The following is a 24,170-nucleotide window of genomic DNA, read 5'->3' as shown; positions in this document are numbered from 1 at the left end:
CTGCAATACACCGAGCGCCACTACTGCCAGCTAAATAAGAGATTCTAACTACTGAAGGCACTAACTACTGATAGGCATACTTAGCAAATGAAAGATTTTGATACAGAACAAACAATGTATTTACCTTAATAGTGTTCGAAAGTCATAATATACATATCAGTTCATGATATCCAGTCATACAAATTTACTCTTTCTGATGGACACACGTCCAGATAATCCGCTCTCGAAACTCCGCCATCTATATCCCCACATCCACCTCCGACTGCGCAAAGCTACGCGCTGTTCACATCCAACTGCCCAACACCACAATAGCAAATATTCCAACAATGCAAACCAGCCACAGACTGCGCACAGTGATTTTCCTACAGAGTGCTAGGTGATGTTACCAACATAAAAACCTAAACAACCTACTTACATAGCAAACTGCCTACTAACAACTTGTCGAATTATTTGGCATACTGGGGTAACCTGTTGATATGATCGTTTGCAGACTCTCTAGCTGTAGCTTACAAGTTATGGGAGACAGGCGTTTGTGTGAAGCGTGAAGGAGGCTTCTGTGCAACTGCACCTTCCCTAAGGCGCTGTGCAGACGACAAGGGTGGCAGGGGGGGGGGGGGGGGGGGGAGCGAAAACCTAGTAATCGACGAACATTTTTGTGGGGGTTGTCCGCGAGGAAATGTTTTGCATAGGTTTGAAATTTTGTGTAAAGTTCGGTGCAATTCACTAAGTGACCTCTTTTCCAAATACCGGATAACTACACCATGGGTATTAGCGCGTCGTGGGCTACACAGCTTTTTCAGCCCCACTCCAACCCGACACAGTGGTTCATTCGGGAGAATAAGTGATATGTGAACCAGTTGTTGTTTTAATCGGTCCAGTGATTTAGCAGCAAATGTAGGACACACTTACATAAATACTTACGCATAATTTTATAATATGTATCGATAAAGTACAGTACTGGACATTAAAATTGCTACACCAAGAAGAAATGCAGATGATAAACAGGTATTCATTGGACAGATATATTATACTAGAACTGACATTTGATTACATTTTCACGCAATTTTGGTGTATAGATCCTGAAAAATCAGTACCCACAACAACCACCTATGGCCATAATAACGTCCTTGACACGCCTGGGCATTGAGTCAGACAGAGCTTGGATGGCGTGTACAGGTACAGCTGCCCATGCAGGTTCAACACGATACCACAGTTCATCAAGAGTAGTGATTGGCGTATTGTGACGAGCCAGTTGCTCGGCCACCATTGACAAGACGTTATCAACTGGTGAGAGATCTGGAGAATGTGCTGGCCAGGGCAGCAGTCGAACATTTTCTGTATCCAGAAAGACCCGTACAGGACCTGTAACATGCGGTCGTGCATTATCCTGCTGAAATGTAGGGTTTCGCAAGGATCGATTGAAGGGTAGAACGACGAGTCGTAACATATTGGCAATGTAGCGTCCACTGTTCAAAGTGCCGCCAATGCGAACAAGAGGTGATCGAGACGTGTAACTATTGGCACCCCATACCATCACGCCGGGTGATAAGCCACTATGGCGATGACGAATACACGCTTCCAATGTACGTTCACCGCGATGACGCCAAACCATCATGATGCTGTAAACAGAACCTGTATTCATCCGAAAAAATGACGTTTTGCCATTCGTGCACCCACGTTCGTCGTTGAGTACACCATCGCAGACGCTCCTGTCTGTGATGCAGTGTCAAGGATAACCGCAGCCATGGTCTCCGAGCTGATAGTCCATGCTGCTCCAAACGTCGTCGAACTGTTCGTGCATATGGTTGTTGTCTTGCAAACGTCCCCATCTGTTGACTCAGGGATCGAGACGTGGCTGCACGATCCGTTACAGCCATGCGGGTAAGATGCCTGTCATCTCGGTTGCTAGTGATACGAGGTCGTTGGGATTCAGCACGGCGTTCCGTATTACACCCCTGAACCCACCGATTCCATATTCTGCTAACAGGCTTTGGATCTCCACAAATGCGTGCAGCGATGTCGCGATACGATAAACCTCAATCACGGTAGGCTACAATCCGACCTTTATCAAAGTCGGAAACGTGATGGTTCGCATTTCTCCTCCTTACACGAGGCATCACAACAACGTTTCACCAGGCACCGCCGGTCAACTGCTGTTTGTGTATGAGAAATCGGTTGGAAACTTTCCTCATGTCAGCACGTTGTAGGTGTCGCCACCGGCGCCAACCTTGTGTGAATCTCTGAAAAACTAATCATTTGCATATCACAGCATGTTCTTCCTATCGGTTAAATTTCGCGTCTGCAGCACGTTATCTTCGTGGTGTAGCAATTTTCGTGGCCAGTAGTGTACATTGTAATCGCTTTTAAACAACCTTGCAACTCACGCTCGCCCAGTCTGCTTCACGAGATGGAGGCCGGCGGGTGCGCGCTTTATGCTGGGTAAGTGTTCCACGGGCAGGAGCAGCAGGGAGGGCAGAGCTCACTGTATACTCACGGTATTCCACACCGAGCACGACGTCCCGGAAGCACCGCCATGCCTCCGCCTCGCTGAGTGGGTTCTCCGTGGGGACAGGCAGGACTTCTCCGCGCTCCAGCAACTCGAACACTGTGCAAACGAAAACAACAGTCTGTCGTCAGAAAATACCACACACTAAGGGGCCCAGCCTACGTCTGCACGCAGGACAGGGGAACATAGCTTTACGAAGATGGCTGGCGAATTCTGTGACTTACCTATGATTCCCTAACTCAGTCGGTAAAAGTGGCACTATTATGGCATCAGTTCTTGCTCGTCTGTCTGTCCGATTGTTAAAAACCCTGTTTCCTCATGAAAGGATAAACGTATGAGCTTAAAAATTGTGTCACGTACTAAGGTCTACGGCCCCTTGGCGGTGTACAAAACTGAAGCTTCTAAGTCAATGTAATCAAAAGATACCCTTATTTAAGTTACGTATTTTGATGCCCGAAAACTCACTCATCAAAACTCATAGAGTACTTCTCGTCGATTTACAACCCTGAAACTTGGAAGAAGCAGGATATAACGGTACAAGTAAAGGAAAAGATAAAGAAAAAAATAGAAAATTGTTACTTTGTATGGCCGGCCGCTGTGGTCGAGCGGTTCGAGGCGCTTGTCTGGAACCGCGTGACCGCTACGGTCGCAGGCTCGAATCCTCCCTCGGGTGTGGATGTGTGTGATGTCCTTAGTTTAGTTAGGTTTAAGAAGTTCTAAGTTCTAGTGGACTGATGACCTCACATGTTAAATCCCATAGTGCTCAGAGCCATTAGAACCATGATTTGTTAATTTGTAATAATATCACACGAAAAAAGTTGTTTTTGTTCGTTATCCGAGTTCAAACTTACAATTAAAGCATTCGCGAAAGTCTTGGAATTCTAGGAACACCTATGAATGTCGAGAACAGGAAAAAATCGTCGTAATTTTCATTTCTCTGGATGGGTAAACTGTCTATACACAATTAAGTTTGTGCGGAACCCTCAGAGTGCCAGGCCTACTCGTACGTGACCTTTCTTTAACTTTTTAGTACTATCAACAGAAGCAGTTACTCGCATCACTAATGAACTATCGCGGCTGCGTTCCTACCATGTAAGTTCATGTCTAACAAGCGAACATGACGAACTTGACGTCATATTTTAAGAATAAAAAAGGCACTCTTGCTAGACGTCAGCCATAGTAAACGATCGCTAGAGAAAATGTGGACCATAATTCTGACAGCACGAAGTACTGAGCGGAGAGAATGGCATTTAAACTTTCGCGCGCACTGGTTGGTTGTTACTCGCTCCGGCTCACTTCAACCGCCTAATGCACGAGCGTGAAGTACTGTACAGTGGAGTGGCTAAATACCACAGACCTCCTATTCGCTGGATGCTGAAGTTGAGGGTGGAGGAGGGAGGAAGGGACCACGTTTCCCTGACGCGTTCTGAAACCTTGTTGGAGAGCACATATTAGTCTAAGTGAAAAATAGTAATAAGAATACATAACGTCAACCTCGTGCACAAACATGTTCAATACTATTTTCACTGCGTTCTCGTGTTGATATTCTGCAGCTACAAGTACGATTCAAAATCAAAATTAATAAACCTAAGTAACTGTAGAATTATTATGAAAGAACTTTAATGAATTTCCATTTACACTTTAATAATGCCAATGAAGTTGACAAGTAGAGCATCTCCTGCAAATGTACTTCACTTCAGCAGTGCCGTCTTTAAAATCCGAGGAAATTAATGCAAAGCAGCGTTGTTAATAATTAAATAGCGCCACGCTACTTCTCTAAGCACACAATATACCTTTCATTCATTTACCTTGAATTTGAGAGTTGCAACACAAAATCGTTCAAAGTAAAATGTGGCAGTTAACAGGTTATAGACCGCACCACTTCGACACAATGTCGCGCGGGATTAGCCGAGCGGTTTAAGGCGCTGCTGTCACGGACTGTGAGGCTGGCCCCGGCGGAGGTTCGAGTGCTCCCTCGGGCATGTGTATGTGTATGTGTGTGTGTGTGTGTGTGTGTGTGTGTGTGTGTGTGTGTGTGTGTGTGTGTGTGTGTGTGTGTATGTTTGTACTTAGGATAATTTAGGTTAAGTAATGTGTAAGCTTATGGACTGAAGACCTTAGCAGTTAAGTCCCATAAGATTTCACACACAATTTTTGGACAGAATGAGCAAAGTATGTTACGAATGTCAAAACAATAGCTGTTTCACAATCCTCTCACCCACTCAATCCACAGTACAGTTGGGAATTTGTGGTAAGTTCCTATGGGACCAAACTGCTCTAGTCATCGGTCTACACTGCTACTACTGCTCTACACATCACTTAATCTAACTTACGCTAAGGACAACACACACACCCATCCCTGAGGGAGGACTCGCGGCGGCAGTAGAGTGGCAAGCAGACGGCGCGCGAAATTCTAAAGGCTGTGCTTTCAGAAGGTCATAACAGCCTATTATTCTAATTATGGCCCAAATATTCGAGCGCGATTGATTGATGGGGCAGATAACTTACAAGTGTCATTTTTATCTCCTTATAGTACACAGCTTCAGAAAGACAGGGTGGCTTCGTATCTGAGGAGGTGAACCATACGATGATTTCGTTAGTCACGAGTTGGCTTCTCGCCACGGTAGAACGTTTGACCTCACACCATGTAGATATTCCACAGGTACCTGAGTTTACAATGGCGTGACGAGTCTGATAGACCCTGTATCGCACGCAACAGGCACAATAAACAAAGAAAACTCATTAATCGTTCATGTTACAGGAAAATATAGTACGTCATAAAATCGGCTGAGGAAATGACGATGCCTCCGCACTTTTTACGATATTGCTTCTTTATTCTTCATGTCTACATATTTGCAGTCCTCTGCCGCTAGAGAGCTCTGAATTGTAGCGTGTAACATAGCGCTGTGTAACTTAACAGTCGGTGCGTGAGAGACAGCGTGTGATTTTCGAATGGAGCACTCTATCCTTCAGAATAGCAATACCAGAACACACACACAAGCTCTGCAACATCTGCAACAAACAGACAACTTGGCACCCCTGTCCTCGATTACGCTTCATGCAGTCCCCACTTGGCACCATCCGATTTTGGTTCAAATGGCTCTGAGCGCTATGAGGCTTAACTTCTGAGGTCATCAGTCCCCGTGAACGTAGAACTACTTAAACCTAACTAACCTAAGGACATCACACACATCCATGCCCTAGGCAGGATTCGAACCTGCGACCGTAGCGGTCGCGCAGTTGCAGACTCCAGCGCCTAAAACCGCTCATCCACATCCGGTTTTCATCTGATTCCAAAACTTACGCAACGCCTTCGAGGACTTCACTGTGATAGTGATGAAGTGGTGCAAGCAGAGGTGAGGTTGTGGCTCCGCAAGGAAAAAGAAAATAAAGTTCTACAGTAGCAGTGTCAACAAACTCATCTCTCCTTGGGAGAAATATGTTCGTCTCCAGCGTGGTCATGTTGAGAAATAAGCACATAGACACCAAGAATAAAGATGTTGAATGTTAATAACGCTTGTTTTATTTAAAAACTTTAAAATTTCTTTTAGAATACTGTTGCGCGGTGTGGGATCCTTACCAGATAGGATGACGGAGTACATCGAAAAAGTTAAAAGAAAGGCAGCACGTTTTGCATTATCGAGACGTATGAGAGAGAGTGTAACAGAAATGATACAGGATTTGGCCCGGAAATCATTAAAAGAAAGGCCTTTTCCGTTGCGACGGAATCCTTTCAGGAAATTCCCATCACCAACTTTCTCTTGCGAATGCGAAAATATTTTGTTGACATCGACCTACATAGGGAGGAACGATCACCGTGATAAAATAAGGGAAATCAGAGCTCGTACGGAAAGAAATAGGTGTTCATTCTGAAGCTGCAAAGGGACCGAGAATCATACGTTTACTGATATCGTCAGAGGGCTTCTGATGAAGCTTCACTGTAAAAGATCGGCCCGCTAAATAAAAAAAGTTGGTTTTGTTGTAGGAAAACATGGAGAGCCCATATTGAATGTCACTGAGCCACGAAGATGAAACAAGGAAAATAAATGGCAGGTTGTCGTTGGAAATCATTACCCTCTAGGCTGAATCAGAAGCGACGTTTGTGACATATGAACAGCAGCTAGCCGCAAGTTATCGTGCGGACAGAGTTTGTCAGTTCAGTTTGGAGTCTGAATCCTTTTCTGCGTAGCGCTAGTGCTGGACGCAGAAATCTGCATTATCCGTGGTGACACTGATTTTTGTGGAGCTGTTGCTGAATTACTAGTGTGAATAGTTTTCGTCAGTCGGAACTATAATGTTTGTAGAACACTGCGACACTTAGAGTAATACAGCAGAGTGGAGTAGGTCATGTCTCAGCACATACTGCCAGTGATGGACCATGACTTAGTTTCGTGTGAAGTAGAGAGCCTGATATACAACGTAACTGTTTAGGGAAGCAGCAGTCAGCTGACGGTGGGATTCCTTTGTTATTATCAGAATATTTAACACACTTGTTTGCATAAATACTGAATCAGCTTCCTGTTCACTGCATTTATTCAAATGTTCAAATGTGGGTGAAATCTTATGGGACTTAACTGCTAAGGTCATCAGTCCCTAAGCTTACACACTACTTAAAGTAAATTATCCTAAGAACAAACACACACACCCATGCCCGAAGTAGGACTCGAACCTCCGCCGGGACCAGCCGCACAGTCCATGACTGCAGCGCCTCAGACAGCTCTGCTAATCCCGCGCGGCTCACTAAATTTATTGAACTTCTGACTATGATGAACAAACTGTTATTATTTTAAACAGTTCAGTGTCTGTGAATTTCTTTAAATTTCTGCTCATCTTTTATTACTGATACTTATTGACTTGCTCGTCATAATTCTTGATTTCATCGTACAAAGAAAAGAGGTTTCGCATGAACGTGAGCCAACTCTTGTGTAGTAACTAGTGCTCCTGGCTCCACATTATACCTGCCTTTTGGGTAAAGTAAGCCTAACAGCGAAAATTCTTTCGACAAAGAGAGGAGATTGCATGTTCTCAACAGAATAGCGTAATTATAGATTATGCTCATTAAATCATGGCTATCTTAAGAGTATTATCCATTTCACCCCAGAAACCTCCAAATTCATTTTTTTCCACTACTCAAAACATTGCTAAGGACATGTTCGTGCTGCTGCACCTGAACTGTGCCGCTTTTTTCGTCTTGCGGTGTGCAGTGGCACGTCTGTAGCAGACTTTTTTTATCGATTTTGATGAAACTGTTCCTTATTCAATCTAAGATACGTAGACAATATTCAGTCACAATTATAAAGATGTTTGAGTGATCAAAACTTGGCGTCGGTAGTGCCTCGCTTGTTCCTAATTTGTCCAACCACAATCGACCATGTCTTGGAAATCGAGAAACTGATGCGCAGAAATCGCCGATGCCGTACGAAGATAAAGGACAACACAACACCGAGTTTCAGAACGGAGGCAAAGATCCAACCTGACCGGAAATCGAACCCGAGCCTCTTCGGTTAACAGTCTGCCGCACTGACTCCGCAACAACCAAGGCGGACGATGTGGACCTTCACATGGCGTTTGCCTAATGAATACAGAATCTGGTTTATTTATGTCGTAGACGAACAGCACAATTCATAGAACGTTTCGCAGTAGAACTCCAAAGTTCATGAACGAGAAACAGGCTCTCACTGTTATGCCGCAACAAATGCCTTTTTAGCAGAGTCATGTTTCTTTGTGAATGTATTTGTGATAGTGTGAAATCAGAAAACATTCAGCATTCAATCCTAATTTCGTTGCATGGACCATTTTTTTATTTGCAGCAAGGCAAATGGAGTAGACAACTGGTTTATTACATTATGTTTGAAGTTTGAGGGCACTGTGACAAGAGAAACAACAGCTCATATAGAAGCATGTAGACAGTCGTCTTTCCTTCGCTCCATTTTCGAATGAAACAGGAAAGGGAATGACTAGCGGTGGTACAAGATATACTCCGCCATGCGACATACGCTGATGGGCCAAAGAGTTAGTAATCAGCTTAATAGCTTGCTAGTTTCCGGCAAAATACATCACTGCTTCTGCATATCAGGAAGTCAATAATATGTTGGTAGGTTTGTGGAGGTGTGTGGCGTTAGATACCTACGCACAGGTAATGTTATTCGCTTAAATAAATAAATAATTTGGTACTGGAGGGCACCGTGGAGGGTAAAAATCGTAGAGGGAGACCAAGAGATGAATACACTAAACAGATTCAGAAGGATGTAGGCTGCGGTAGGTACTGGGAGATGAAGAAGCTTGCACAGGATAGAGTAGCATGGAGAGCTGCATCAAACCAGTCTCAGGACTAAAGACCACAACAACAGCAACAACAACAACAACGGGCCGCTATATGCGCACGTGGTGCCGGCGCCTTATAGCGACCCACAGGTGTTTCACAGGATTCACATCAGGCGAATGTGGCCACCAAAACATCAACGTGAGTTCACTACGAGGGTCGTTTGAAAAAGTCTGTGCAATGTTCGACAGCTGGCACCGCCGGCGAGTTCGGGTCATGTTTAGTTAGTAGTATCTTTGCAAAAACGCACACCAAGTTTCAGGTATATTGGTCTATTTCTTCGTGTTTGGCATTCGCGTGAATCAAGAAAGTCGAGTGATTGTCAAAAAATGGACGAAAAAGAATTTTGTGTGGCGATTAAACATTACTTTACGAAAGGCAAAACACCTCAGGAGACTACAGAGAAGCTTGATAAACATTATGGTGACTCTGCACCTTCGATTAGAACAGTTTATAAGTGATACCAAAATTTTTGGAGTGGACATAGGGGCACAAGTAATACTGAACAATCTGGACGCCCTGTGGAGGTTACGACTCCAAAAATCGTTGATAAAATCCATGATATGGTGATGGATGACAGACGAGTTAAGGAGCGAGAGATTGCTAGTGCTGTAGGCATCTCGAATAAACGGGTACATGACATTTTGCATAAACATTTGGACATGAGAAAGCTATCCACAAGATGGGTTCCGTGATTGCCCACGCTTGATCAAAAATGGAATTGTGTGAAGTGTTGCAAGGATGGTTTGCAACTATTCAGGGTGAATACGCAGGACTTTAAGCGTCGATTCGCCACTGTGGATGAAACATGGATACACCACTGTACTCCAGAGACCAAAGAACAATCTAAACAATGGGTTACCAATGAAAAATCTGCACGAAAAAAGGGCGAGGACCATTCTTTCGACCGGAAAGGTTATGGCGACTGTGTTTTGGCATTCGCAATGGATAATCCTCATCCACTATCTGGGAAAGGGTAAAACTATTACCGGTGTATATTATTCATCACTTTTGAACCATCTGAAAATCGAGCTGCAAGAAAAACGCCAGCGATTGGACCGCAAAAACGTCATTTTCCATCACGACAATGCACTAGCACACTTCTCAGCTGTTGTGATCGCAAAGGTAATGGAAATCGGATTCCAACTCGCTTCACATCCCCCCTGCTCTCCAGACTTGGTGCCCTCGGACTGCTATTTGTTCCCCAAATTGAGGACATGGAGGCGGGACAAAGATTTTATTCAGACAAGGAAGTGATTGCAGCAACTAACAGGTATTTTGCAGACTTGGACAGTTCCTATTATTTGGAAGCGATCAACAAATTAGAACAAGGTTGGAGGAAGTGTATAAGTCTAAAAGGAGACTATGTCGAAAAATAAAAATAGGCTAACCCCAAACATGTAAGCAGTTTTTATTTTTGCACGGACTTTTCAAACGCCCCTCGTATAACGTTCCCCTAACCACTATAGCACGGTTATCGCCCACAGACGCGGACAAATATGCTGCTGAAAGATGACGTCGCCGTCTGAGATGACATCAAGCATGAAGAGATTCCAACTGGTCCGCCGTTGTCAGCATGTCTTCGATTACTACCGCAGGTCCCATGCAAATGCAACATATCACCACTCCCATAAGCTTGCGTCCGAGGCGCCCTGTATGTTTTAAGCCGCCGTTCACCTTTATGACGGTCTTTGTGGAAACGACCATGAGGCATTCTACACCTTTCTCCCCTTTATCCTCCTTCCTCCGCCTCACCCCCACTTCCCGCACTTTTTCGGCCTGTTTATCACATTCACCATTGAGTTTTTTATAGATAAGATAGCAGTCTATGCCAATACTGACTCCTAGCAAAAATGTGATACACCGTTTCCATTGATCGACGGTCGAATCCCCCATGGTTCCGTGCACGCTGCAATCGCAATTGATGATGTAGCTGGATCAATACATGAACACGTCGGGATCTGCTGCAGTACTCGCTGTTCAAAAATGTACAGTGAACGATGTGCGCTCGTGCTCCAGCACTGTGCTCTTTCGGCAGAGTTGCTGCTGATCCCCATCTGTTCTACTTTACAGAGCAGAAAAGCCTCTATGAGCTCCACGTTCTGTAAAGACTCGTGGACGTTCAACAATTTAGATTTCCATAGATGCTCGCTACAGCAGCACTTGAACGTTCGACCAGCTTTACCGTTTTCGAGGGACTCGTTCACAGCTTCTGCGTAATAGTAATCCGCTCTTTGTCAAAGTATCGCAATGGATTTTCCCATTTGCAGCCCATATATTTGCTAGGATGATACCCCATCCGTGTCTGTTCCGCTTACATACTTTTGTTACCGCGTTACGTGCCGAGCGGCATTCAGCGCTTCTGTGTACAGTGGATTGCCGGCAAACATGTTGCCAGGGTTGTTTCGACTACACTTCGGAAGTTTCGTTGCGAAGCCTATACAAATCGTCCATACAGTCCTGGTCTCTCCCCATACGATTTCCATATTTTTCGAGCCTTGAAGAAAGACGGTCGATTTCCTTCGTTCGAAGACGTGCACATGTCTGGATACAGTCATATGATTCCGTAGGTTGCAGGAGACATTTTTCCATGAAGGCACTGACCGTCTCGTCTGGTAAACTGAGTAAATGTATTAACACTTACGACGCTTTCTTCAGAAAGAATGCACGCGTAACTTACTTTTTCCCGTCTGTCTCTTTCTCATTTGACTGCCGCCTAAAACAACATATTAGCATCCAGAAAATACTCTCCATCTTCTTACACTCGGATCACTGAGTATATGCAGACTGTAGCGACGAATGAAAATTTATACCGAGGCTGGGATATGAACCTGAATCTCCCGCTCACTGGGCAGATGCACCAAACACTACGACACAATGACACAATAGTTCTGCACAACTGCACAGGTGTGTGTTGTCCTTAGCGTAAGATGGTTTAAGTTAAAGTAGTGTGTAAACCTAGGGACCGATGAACTCAGCAGTTTGGTCCCATAGGAACTTACCACAAATTTCCAATTTACCACTACTGTAGCAATCCTCCCTCTTCAGTTGAAATTCCCATTAACTCTTCAGCTCACTTGGTATTGCTCCTAAACTCGAAAAGGGTGGCTTTGTGGTTAGCACATATATGCCTACTGATTAGGAGACCTTGGGTTCGAATCCCGGCCATGGTACAAATTTTCATTCGTCGCTTCAGTCTACACTGGAGACTTGAAAAGTTCTCTGGAACAATACGGTTTCTTTCGACTGGGAATACTATTGCCCACATTCTGTTTGACAGTAAACAAAATATTCCATGACTTAGAACTGAGTGAAATTTATATGGTACCCTGTAATCTGTGCAGCAAATCATATGCCACTCAGTCAGATATAACTATTAGACGGCTGTGCATAAAAGGAGTTGGAGCCTGAAAGAAATACTCCAAGTTTGCTGAGTATGCCCTAAATGAATGTCTGTCTTGTTAATTACATGTGATTTTCTCCATTGAAGAGCTAAAAGCAGAACACTAACTTTACTCGAAATTCTGGCTATTAATAAATACCAATCAAAGAATCTTGATCTAACCCTTAATGACTAAAGATAGTTTCATCGTTCACCCTTACTAAAGTAGCAGTAGCCAGTTAATATGTTTTCTCATCATTATACTGTTTCACACCCACATTCTACACGATTCTTTCTCCCCTTTGCCTTCCTCCACCCTCCCTCCCACACATTTTCGACCTGTTCATTATATTCACCATTTATTTTGTATATATAACGCACCAGTCTACTGACTTGTAAACGTTTTTGGCTTATACATTCACATACTTTTAATCTCTGAGTATAAAGCAATGTAATATTTTTCTGTTTATAACTTCTTAGTGAGTTTCTTTATGTTTGTGTTTCTGTATAGGTATATAGTTGTGAAAGATCAAATATTTTTCGAAAAACAATCTTTATACAGTTATGAACCCTCGCTGAAGTTATGTAGACTGTCTGTTTAGTCTTAGGTTATCTGAGTAGGCCTGAAAGCCAGCTCATAACGAACTAAAAAATAAGAATTACTGTGGTGAATCAATGCCGTGTATTTAAGTTTTTAATATGTACATGTTCGTTGAAGTAACGACGAAATATTCCATAAAAGACCATACTTCTTCGGGTTAAAGTAAATAGGAAAGTATATGTAATACTTATTAGTGCTGTAATTACTCGTTAATGAATACTGTATCATTTATAAGTGATGCGTTGATCTATAAGCCAGTTCCTAACTGACCCTAAACTGGAAGCAAAATCAACATTTTAAGATCGGTTATTATCGGTCATCAGTGTTTAGATATCTTCGTTGAAATCGATGGTTCATCAACCTCAAACACCCGTAATGTAAACGAATTGTTTCTTAGCATATAGTCGCTCCTTTGAGGTTAATGGAATATCTGTTACTCATTGACGAACATACACAGTTTACAAAACCTCCACTCAGCAACTGTCAAATCTCACTAGCAATTCATCGAGAAGAAATCGGTAAGTCGTGTTTCTTTTTAACATTTTTCACAGGAGGCGCGATGCTATGAACTTGAAAGAAACTTGGAAGACATTACAATCATCGGAGTTCTTGCTCTTTTAGGAACGTAATATGGGTAATTGTTGTTTCACAAGTATCAGCATCTAGGCTGTAAAAGGCTGTAACGCCCCCAACGGTATTAACGTCCTATCTTCGTGAACTATTTACTATCCTTTCTATACGGTCGCAGTATCAGCTGAAGGTAACATGCAAACTTACAGTGTAGCAGTGTACTTTTTGTTGCAGTACCCAAGAATGCTTTTAGGGTTCTAAAGCTACGCAGAAACTTTTATTACTTGCAGCAAGTCATATTAAATGCTAGAGCCGTAAATCACGCCTAACTTTGCTTGTTAAGTCGTAGCTCTTATTCACGTTCCTCTAGTGCTGTTGAAATCATACTGCTACAGTATTATGTGTTCAAAAGTAATTTCGTGACGTTCGGTCTGAAGTTCCTTTAAAGTGTACAACTGCTGAAGGCATGTACTAAGAAAGAAAATAAATCCTCTAAATCAGTGCTTAAAGGAATTCTATTTCCTACTTAAATAAAAAGTCGTTTAAGATAGCATTGCTGCTCGTTTGACGAATCAATACTAGTGGAAGTAAGGTTAAGTGACCGTTGGAACGAGACTATATGTACCATGCGCTTTGAGCGACAGTTACAAATAGTATGCAGCACCAACAGTCCTACTCCAAATGACTATTTCGTGCAAAATTTACAGCCGCGTATTGTATTCAGTTGGAAGCATTATCTGCAAAACACTGGTTCGAAGAATTTGTGTAGCTCCTTCCTTTTTGGGGTCTAGCGGTTCTAGGCGCTCAGTCCGGAGCAGCGCGACTGCTACGGTCACAGGTTCGAATCCTGCCTCGGGAATGGGTGTGTGTTATGTCCTTAGGTTAGTTAGGTTTAAGTAGTTCTAAGTTCTAGGGGACTGATGACCACAGATGTTAAGTCGCATAGTGCTCAGAGCCATTTGAACCTATATTCTTTTTGTAGGGCATAATAAATCATTATTGTTTCTGCTTCTTTGCGTTCAACTGGAACTCCCTCTGGGCACATACTTCTTTAGTTGTTCGATGTTGTTGTTTCTCCTTGTGCCTAGTTGCTTCCAATTCTTGATATTTTTCTGTCCTGAGATCCTGTCGATTCCATAAAAACTGATACCGTTTCTCATTGCGTCCAAATTGATTCCTCCATTTTCTGTGTCCCTGTATCTCTCAGCTACGTGATTTTAGATTTGCAATTGCTTGGTAAAAGAAAGATTTGTTTATTTATTCTGTGATTATTAATCCAGCATATGTGCCTAGATAATCCGATCTCTTTTTTCTCATTACATGCGTTGCCTTTTAAACTTACATACATGCTTGATTGTTGGTTCCTAATCTGTGCGTCCTCGCATTTTCTTTAGGAGTTTTCTTTCAAATTTTTATAATTTTTTATCTCTCCCTTCGCGGTTAGTTTAAGAGTTTCTGCAGCAAAGAGCGTTTTTGGTCTTACTACTGTTTCATACTGTCTCTGTTTTGCGTTCCAGGACACATATTTTTTTATATACATGTTTCTTGTTACCTGAAAGGCTCTCTCCATTTTACATACTCTTGTCCCTATTACTGTCTTTTCGTTCTTGTTATTTGACAACAATTATTATTATTATTATTATTGTTATTATTACTGCTAATTATTAATATTATTATGTGTTGATCTGAAATACTACAACACACTGGATATCAAATTCCACCAATTGATATCAAATTCAATCAACAGTTGGGCTATTCTGAAGAACCTACAAACGAGTCTTGTGTGGAAGGATAATGCGCGCATGCCCCGTAAGAACAGCTTTTTGTAGTTGGCGGGTAGTATTATACTTCACCCATTGTGCAACGAACCATTGGGATATCTTTCACTAATTTCTGCCTGAGTCGCTGCGGTTCGACAATTCATGTCTTCGTATTTTGCAAGCTTTTCCAAATGTTTATTATTGATTCTGCTGCAGCCTGCAACAGTCAAGTCGAAGGACCACACTTTATTTCTCTTCACATTTGAGATGTCAGGCATTTTGTGTTGCAGTATTCGAATGTTCTGAAGCCGTAAGCCCGCAGTAGTTTCTTTTGTCCATTTGCGACCCGTTTTTCTGGTTTATGACCCCCCATATCTTTGCTACTAAGAGATGATGTACCTGGTCTAGTTTTCAGTTTAGAATTTGTGTCAGGAGCATATCTTGCGAGGACAAGGGATGGACAACAGACCTCCCCTTCACAATTAACTTAGAAGGGAAAAAATAACAAATTAAAGTACCACGCAAGCTGTACTCTACTCCTAAACTGCCAGACATCAGGTGTCCCGGTTTGAAGGACAGAAAATGTAAAAAATGTTGAATATAGTGGGAGCCCTGGAGGTTATAGGGCTTCGTAAAATGAAATGAAGCCAATATTATTACATGGAGGTGTCAAATGAATTTTTTTAATTTTTACTATCGCACGAAAGTGGAACATAAGTGTATTATTTTTCGACGTAGTTTCCCAGTCGTTCAACGAATTTCCTTTTTTCCAGCACCTTGGAAGTGCACGGATCCCTCTGAAAAAAAAAAGAAAAAAAAAATGTTGGCGTGTGCAGCCACTCGTGCACCATCTGCTGCACCTCTTCATCAGAACGAAACTTCGCACCATGTCTTTGAATGGTCCAGACGTGCCGTAATCACTCGGTGCGATCTCCTTCTGCTTCAAAGGGCCGAAGAAATTCTTCAGCTCTCGAGCGAGGTGCGGTAGCACCCATCTTTCCGATACACTGCGAAATGTAAGCACTTCGTGAATGGTGTGATGTACTGAGCCGTAAATAATGTTCAAATCTGCTGGTGTTTTATCCACCGTCACACGGCGATTTTCCGCCTCAATGGCTTCACTGCTGCTGTAGTCCGGTGTCACAACGCGTTGTGCTGAGCCTCCTTCACTGGAGTCACTCATTTCCGAACTTATTACTCCAGTCATACACTTGCTGCAGTAATAGACATCCACCACCGTACTGGACCTTCACCCGCCGACGGATATCAATAGGTTTCGTACCATCACTGCTCAAATAACGTATAACAGAACGCTGTTCCTCCTTGGTACATTTCACAAGTGGGGTAGCCATTTTCAACCGATATTGTGGCCAGGTTTCGCTTCCCTGTAGTGTGTTGCCGCCTGTAGGGCATTCCCTACATCAATGGTAACAGTGCTGCCAATCCACAGAACAACAGCATGAAATGCCCATTTCTGATTACACGTTAAAGGTTTTCATTTGACTCCTCCTCGCTCTTTTTCCAGTGGTCTCTAGGTTCAAAAATGTTTCAAATGGCTCTACGCACTGTGGGACTTAACATCTGAGGTCATCAGTCCCCTAGAACTTAGAACTACTTAAACCTAACTAACCTAAGAACATCACACTCTTCCATGCCCGAAACAGGATTCGAACTTGCAACCGTAGCAGCAGCGCGATTCCGGACTGAAGCGCCAAGAACCGCTCGGCCACAGCTGCCGGCGGCCTGTAAGTGCTCGTATAACAATTTACTGAGCCGAAGTCATTGACTGAATGTCATTAGTGTGTTTTTTTTTTTTTTATCGGGAACATTCTGGTCTTTCTTTGTAACTAACGATAGTTTTCTTGTATTGTCTCTCGTTGGATACACTGTACCAGCTTCAAAACATTATTCAGGGTGGCCGTAAGGTCTCATCTACATTTACGTCTACGTGATTACTCTGCTATTCACAATAAAGTGCCAATGAACCACCTTCAAGCTGTCTCTCTACCGTTCCAGTCTCGAACGGCACGCGGGAAAAAGGAGCACTTAAATTATTCTTTGCGAGCCCTGATTTCTCTTATTTTATCGTGATGATCATTTCTCCCTATGTAGGTGGGTGCCAGCAGGATGCTTTAGCAATCGGAGGAGAAAACTGCTGATTGAAATTTCATGAGAAGATCCCGTCGCAACGAAAAACGCTTTTGTTTTAATGATTGCCACTTCAATTCACGTATCATGTCTGTGACACTATCCCCCCTATTTCGCGATAACACAAAACGAGCTGCCCTCCTTTGTACTTTTTCGATGTCATCCGTCAGTCCCACCTGATGCCGATCCCACACCGCACAGCAATACTCCAGAATAGGGCGGACAAGCGTGGTGTAAGCAGTCTCTTTAGTAGACCTTTTGCACCTTCTAAGTGTTCTGCCAGTGAATCGCAGTCTTTGTTTTGCTCTACCCACAATATCATCAATGTGATCGTTCCAGTTTTGGTTATTTGTAATTGTAATCGCTAAGTATTTAATTGAATTTACAGCGTTCAGATTTGTGTGACTTATAGCGTAATCGAAATTTAGCTGATTTCTTTTAGTACTCACGTGAATAACTTCACACTTTTCTTTATTCAGGGACAATTGCCACTTTTCGCACCATACAGATATCTTATCTAAATCATTTTGCAAGTTGTTCTGACCATCTGATGACTTTAAAAGACGGTAAATGACAGTCATCTGCAATCAATCTAAGACGGGTACTCAGATTGTCTCCTATGTCGTTAATATAGATCGTCGTTAATATAGATGTCATTTCCTTGGGGAACGCCGGATATTACTTCTGTTTAACTCGATGTAGGGCATACGATTATCAATATTTTCCTTGCAAAACTATAAAACTTACAGATGTGTCGGTTGCCACAAATGAGAGAATAAATCATCAAGTTTATTTGCATATCTTTGTTGCAGGTAGACTATGAACACAGAACATTGCAGTCGCTGTTGTAAATGGCGTCACGCGAGGAGAAGGCGCAGTGCGTTCTGTGATATCACAAGACAAAATCTCCCATTACTGTGCAGAGCAATTTTCGAAGACAATACGGAAGATGAGCAACTAATAGAGGAAGTATTGTTACCTGGTACATTAAGCTTAAATAGACCGACAGCGAAGGGCGGTGGCTCTCGGCCAGTGAAGAAAGTGTCGGAGCTGTATAACGGACGGGTCTTCCATATATACTCGAGACGCATTTCGGGAATTAGGGATTTCTAGGACGACAGTGCAAAGTGTTGTACCACAACATATGGCACCTGCATGTACATAAAATCCAGATAAGAGACGAGTCACAACCATGTGATTGAACTTGTCGAGCAGCTTTTGCTACTGAGGTACTGGCGCGAATGATTACCTTCAACGAATTTGATGTTCAGAGAAAGCTAATTCCCGCATACCACATTAAGTTAACCGGCTCACTGTGACGATGTTGGGATCGGGAAGTCTTTTTTTTTTTAACTGCTAGGGTCATCAGTTCCTAAGCTTACACACTACTTATCCTAAATTATCCTAAGGACAAACACAGACACCCATGCCCGAGGGAGGACTCGAACCACCGCTGGAACCAGCCGCATAGTCCATGACTGCAGCGCTTCAGACTGCTCGGTAATCCCGCGCGGCTCGGGAAGTCTACACGTTGCCTTAGATCATTCCCTTGAAACGAAGCCTGCCGAAATTTAATGCAGAACAAAGTTATTAGCGCTCTCTTTTTTGTCGAAAAATAAGCAACAAAATGGTTCAAATGGCACTGAGCACTATGGGACTCAACTGCTGTGGTCATCAGTCCCCTAGAACTTAGAACTACTTAAACCTAACTAACCTAAAGACATCACACACATCCGTGCCGGAGGCAGGATTCGAACCGGCGACCGTAGCAGTCGCACGGTTCCGGACTGCGCGCCTAGAACCGCGAGACCACCGCCGCCGGCACAAGCAACAGCTGTCATATATGTGGATAAGATAGAACAGTTAGAGGAACCGCATCTGAGAGACTTGCATGTTGATGTGATTTTCCAACAAAATGGTGCTCTAGCATGCAAGGAATTTTCTTAATGAAACATTTTCTGGCATGTGGACTGGGCGTGAGGGTCCCACAGGCTGGCCTGCAAGATCACCAGGCATAAAGCCTTTAGGTTTCTTTTCGTAGGGTTACATGAAGGACAAGGATTACGTTACATAAGTACTTGATCTGGATAGTTTAAGAAAAAGGGTAACAGATGCTCTTGCTAATATTTTCAAGGGAAGTGGTCAAACGTATGGCATGGAATAGAATATCGGAAAGACATTCTTCGAACAACAAACGGGGCACGTGACTTTTTCACAAAAACCTGGTGATTTATTGTTTCATTTGCGAAATAAATTTTGATGGTTGTAAAATGACTTTAAGCCCATCCTTTAAAAATTATTTATAAAATCATAAGAAGATACGCAACAGAAGACATAGCGATCGTCATGATAACATAATTGTATGAAAATCTTCTTCAAGGAATTAATTAAAACGTAAAAGATTAATGTTTCGCGTACATATTTGGTGGTTAGCCAAGACCTTGATCACTTGAAAATATGAACCGTTTTTCTGCTCAAATATGTTGTGGCGTTTCAGGATCTCTGGAATTACGCAGCTGCGAGAATAGATAACTAGTTACGGTAAAAGCGGCAGAATTACATATTTTCAAACTCTGTTATTAAAATAAATAGCCTTTACTTTTACACATGTTCAATTACTTTAATTGCAGTGATTTAAACCATCCTGAAGTACTTCGGAGTTTTTATTTATTGTTACAATTAATATACTGGTATTTACCAAAGTATTTCCTGTTTCACACCTCCTTTAAACGGAACCAAGTAAGAAAATATTTTTTTTTTTTTTTTTTATAAAGCTTGCTCTGCGCATCTACGCCACACATTCTTCGATAGCCAGTGAGCATTCAGTAGTGTTCTAAGCGCTTTGTTGTAAAAGTCACAGCCAATGCTGACATTAAATGTGACCGTAGCGAGTTATTTGTTTTTATTTAATTTGTTGGGAGTTTTCATCGCTGACGATTATGGTAAGAGATAAAATCTACATAAGCAAGCGAGAGACATAATTAGCAGGTTTCATGCTTTGTTCAAGGGCAAAGCGCTTGTAAACTAGGTATGCTGGTTATAGCTGAAACGTCGGTTTCGGTTATATCATTCCTTTTCTCCTTGCCAGTTCAAATTGATTACTTGCTCAAAATAACCGGTTTCTGTAATTACCGATTTTCAGCTTTTCATTCCTATTATTTCAGGCATTAAATGTAGGAATCGAACAAATGTTGAGAAATTCTGAATCTCTCTTCCAAGGCAAATAAAAGGAAACAAGTCCGTCCACCGTTCGCAGCTTTTCTCTCGGCCGCTGTGACCGAGCGGTTCTGGGCGCTTCAATCCGGAACCGCGCTGCTGCTACGGTCGCAGGTTTGAATCTTGCCTTGGGTATGGATGTGTGTGATGTCCTCAAGTTAGTTAGGTTTACGTAGTTCTAAGTCTAGGGGATTGATGACCTCGGATGTTTAGTCCCATAGTGCTTAGAGTCATTTGAGCAATTTTGAGCAGCTTTTCTCAAAAAGTGATAAATTGTTGCATACAAAAAAAATGAACAGTATTATCCTAACAATTGCCACATTCAGAACTCTGCTCAAAAGTCATGTTGTTATCACGAAACATACCACCGTTTTGACATTACGAATAGTCGGTGCTAAAGGGTGAAAACTGAGGTTGAAGGACTCTGTTTTTCGTGTTGATTTGTCTGTTTTCGAGGCCTACAAACAGATAAAGGCATATTCCGTAGACACAGGTAGCAGATCAGCTACTTTCTAATTTTATTGTGTACTATGGATGAATCGTCGTTAAAATTTTCATTCATTACAATAACCCTAACTTATTTCCTCTTTCGTGGAAATAGAAGACATATCTTTAATGTTTTAAAGCTAATGAAGCATTGTACTTAATTGCTACGCCAGTTCGTAAAAATATCTCCGGACTAGGGTTAGTGTCCTTGTGCATGACAATGGATGTCGGGTCACGATAGCGAGAAACTACAGTATGGACCAAATGCACACAGCACGTACAAGCATACGTTAATCCACAGCAGCGGGATCCACTGGGCCAATTCTTATGTCGTGTGTTTCTTGCTCATCTCTGTCGCCATTGTTATTTAAATAGGACTTATCACTTACGAATTTTCTGTACTAACGCAGTATTTCAATCTAATGTATATTTTACGAACAAAAATGACTTAGATTTATTCAGAAACGAAAAACTTTAGCACTGGTGTTAGGGCTAGTTGATATTTAATTTTTTTGCTTGTTTATTATAAGAAATAAAAAAAGTACCTGTTGCAACTGAGGTGAAACAAATACCGAAATATAATGGTTATGCAGAATTAAAATACCGATATCAGTTTTAAGCTGTCAATTTTTCACATCGATAACATGTACGCGCGTAACGCAACTGTCACTTGGAACCGGTAACAACAAGAACCCCGTGCGTGTCTCGACTTGCGTGAACCGCCAGCGTTCATAAATCGGACTGTAGTAGAAAATCAACTGAGAGCTATTTGTCATGTAATATCAAAACCATTTCGCCCTTCACCGCGAAAATACGGTTCTCCACCTCCTCAATCCCCGACTATCTCCCCCTAACCCAAATCTTGGGGACATCTCGACATGTGCCACACCGTAGCTTCAGATCTGTTTGTGCTATCATTTTGCAACATCTCATGTTTTTGGTTAATTGGTTGTTAACTGATTTGTGAGTTATACACACTGTTGTTGTGGTCTTCAGTCCTGAGACTGGTTTTATGCAGCTCTCCATGCTACTCTATCCTGTGCAAGCTTCTTCATCTCCCAGAACCCACAGCAACCCACATCCTTCTGAATCTGCTTAGTGTAGTCATCTCTTGGTCTCCCTCTATGATTTTTACCCTCTACACTGCCCTCCAATACTAAATTGGTGATCCCTTGATGCCTCAGAACATGTCCTACCAACCGATCCCTTCTTCTGGTCAAGTTGTGCCACAAACTTCTCTTCTCCCAAATCCTATTCAATACTTCCTCATTAGTTATGTGATCTACCCATTTAATCTTCAGCATTCTTCTGTAGCACCACATTTCAAAAGCTTCTATTCTCTTCTTGTCCAAACTATTTATCGTCCATGTTTCACTTCCATACATGGCTACACTCCATACAAATACTCTCAGAAAAGACTTCCTGACAAATCTATACTCGATGTTAACAAATTTCTCTTCTTCAGAAACGCTTTCCTTGCCATTGCCAGTCTACATTTTATATCCTCTCTACTTCGACCATCATCAGTTATTTTTCTCCCCAAATAGCAAAACTCCTTTACTACTTTAAATGTCACATTTCCTAATCTAATTCCCTCAGATCACCCGACTTAATTCGACTACATTCCATTATCCTCGTTTTGCTTTTGTTGATGTTCATCTTATATCCTCCTTTCAAGACACTATCCATTCCGTTCAACTTCTCTTCCAAGTCCTTTGCCGTCTCTGACAGAATTACGATGTCATCAGCGAACCTCAAAGTTTTTATTTCTTCTCCATGGATTTTAATACCTACTCCAAATTTTTCTTTTGTTTCCTTTACTGCTTGCTCAATATACAGATTGAATAACATCGGGGAGAGACTACAACCCTATCTCACTCCCTTCCCAACCCCTGCTTCCCTTTCATGTCCCTCGACTCTTATAACTGCCATCTGGTTTCTGTACAAACTGTAAATAGCCTTTCGCTCCCTATATTTTACCCCTGCCACCTTCAGAATTTGAAAGAGCGTATTCCAGTCAACATTGTCAAAAGCTTTCTCTAAGTCTACAAACGCTAGAAACGTAGGTTTGTCCTTCCTTAATCTAGTTTCTAAGATAAGTCGTAGGGTCAGTATTGCCTCACGTGTTCCAACATTTCTACGGAATGCAAACTGATCTTCACCCAGGTCGGCTTCTACTAGTTTTTCCATTCGTCTGTAAAGAATTCGCGTTAGTATTTTGCAGAGTGACTTATTAAACTGATAGTTCGGTAATTTTCACATCTGTCAACACCTGCTTTCATTGGGATTGGAATTATTATATTCTTATTGAAGTCTGAGGGTATTTCGCCTGTCTCATACATCTTGCTCACCAGATGGTAGAGTTTTGTCAGGACTGGCTCTCCCAAGGCCGTCAGTAGTTCCAATAGAATGTTGTCTACTCCGGGGGCCTTGTTTCTACTCAGGTCTTTCAGTGCTCTGTCAAACTCTACAAGCAGTATCTTATCTCCCATTCGGCTTCATCTACATCTCTTCCATTTGCATAATATTGTCCTCAAGTACATCGCCCTTGTATAGACCCTCTATATACTACTTCCACCTTTCTGCTTTCCCTTCTTTACTTAGAACTGGGTTTCCATCTAAGCTCTTCATGTTCATACAAGTTGTTCTCTTATCTCCAAAGGTCTCTTTAATTTTCCTGTAGGCAGTATCTATCTTACCCCTGGTGAGATAAGCCTCTACATCCTTACATTTTTCCTCTAGCCATCCCTGCTTAGCCATTTAGCACTTCCTGTCGATCTCATTTTTGAGACGTCTGTATTCCTTTTTGCCTGTTTCATTTACTGCATTTTTATATTTTCTCCTTTCATCATTAAATTCAATATTTCTTCTGTTACCCAAGGATTTCTACTAGCCCTCGTCTTTTTACCTACTTGATCCTCTGCTGCCTTCACTACTTCATCCCGCAAAGCTACCCATTCTCCTTCTACTGCATTTCTTTTCCCCATTCCTGTCAATTGCTCCCTTACGCTCTCCCTGAAACTCTGTACAACCTCTGGTTCTTTTAATTTATCCATGTCCCATCTCCTTAAATTCCCACCTTTTTGCTGTTTCTTCAGTTTTAATTTACAGTTCATAACCAATAGATTGTGGTCAGCGTCCACATCTGCCCCTGGAAATGTCTTACAATTTAAAACCTT

At 42.2% G+C, this 24,170-nt stretch overlaps 1 protein-coding gene across 2 annotated transcripts in view; it reads right to left on the bottom strand.

The window, feature by feature from the left end:
* Window positions 1-24,170, bottom strand: part of LOC126284071 (calcium/calmodulin-dependent protein kinase kinase 1) — a 1,500,861-nt gene that overhangs the window by 35,504 nt on the left and 1,441,187 nt on the right. For both annotated transcript variants that reach the window (XM_049982700.1, XM_049982701.1), the window contains one exon: window positions 2,495-2,605. In XM_049982700.1, coding sequence (XP_049838657.1) covers window positions 2,495-2,605 — 111 coding nt within the window. The remainder of the gene's footprint in view (window positions 1-2,494; window positions 2,606-24,170) is intronic.

Source organism: Schistocerca gregaria, chromosome 8 (genome assembly GCF_023897955.1).
Source record: "Schistocerca gregaria isolate iqSchGreg1 chromosome 8, iqSchGreg1.2, whole genome shotgun sequence".
In the NCBI taxonomy this organism is placed as follows: Eukaryota; Metazoa; Arthropoda; class Insecta; order Orthoptera; family Acrididae; genus Schistocerca; species Schistocerca gregaria.
Note: the sequence above shows the minus strand (reverse complement) of the source record. Positions and strands in the feature narration are given on the sequence as shown.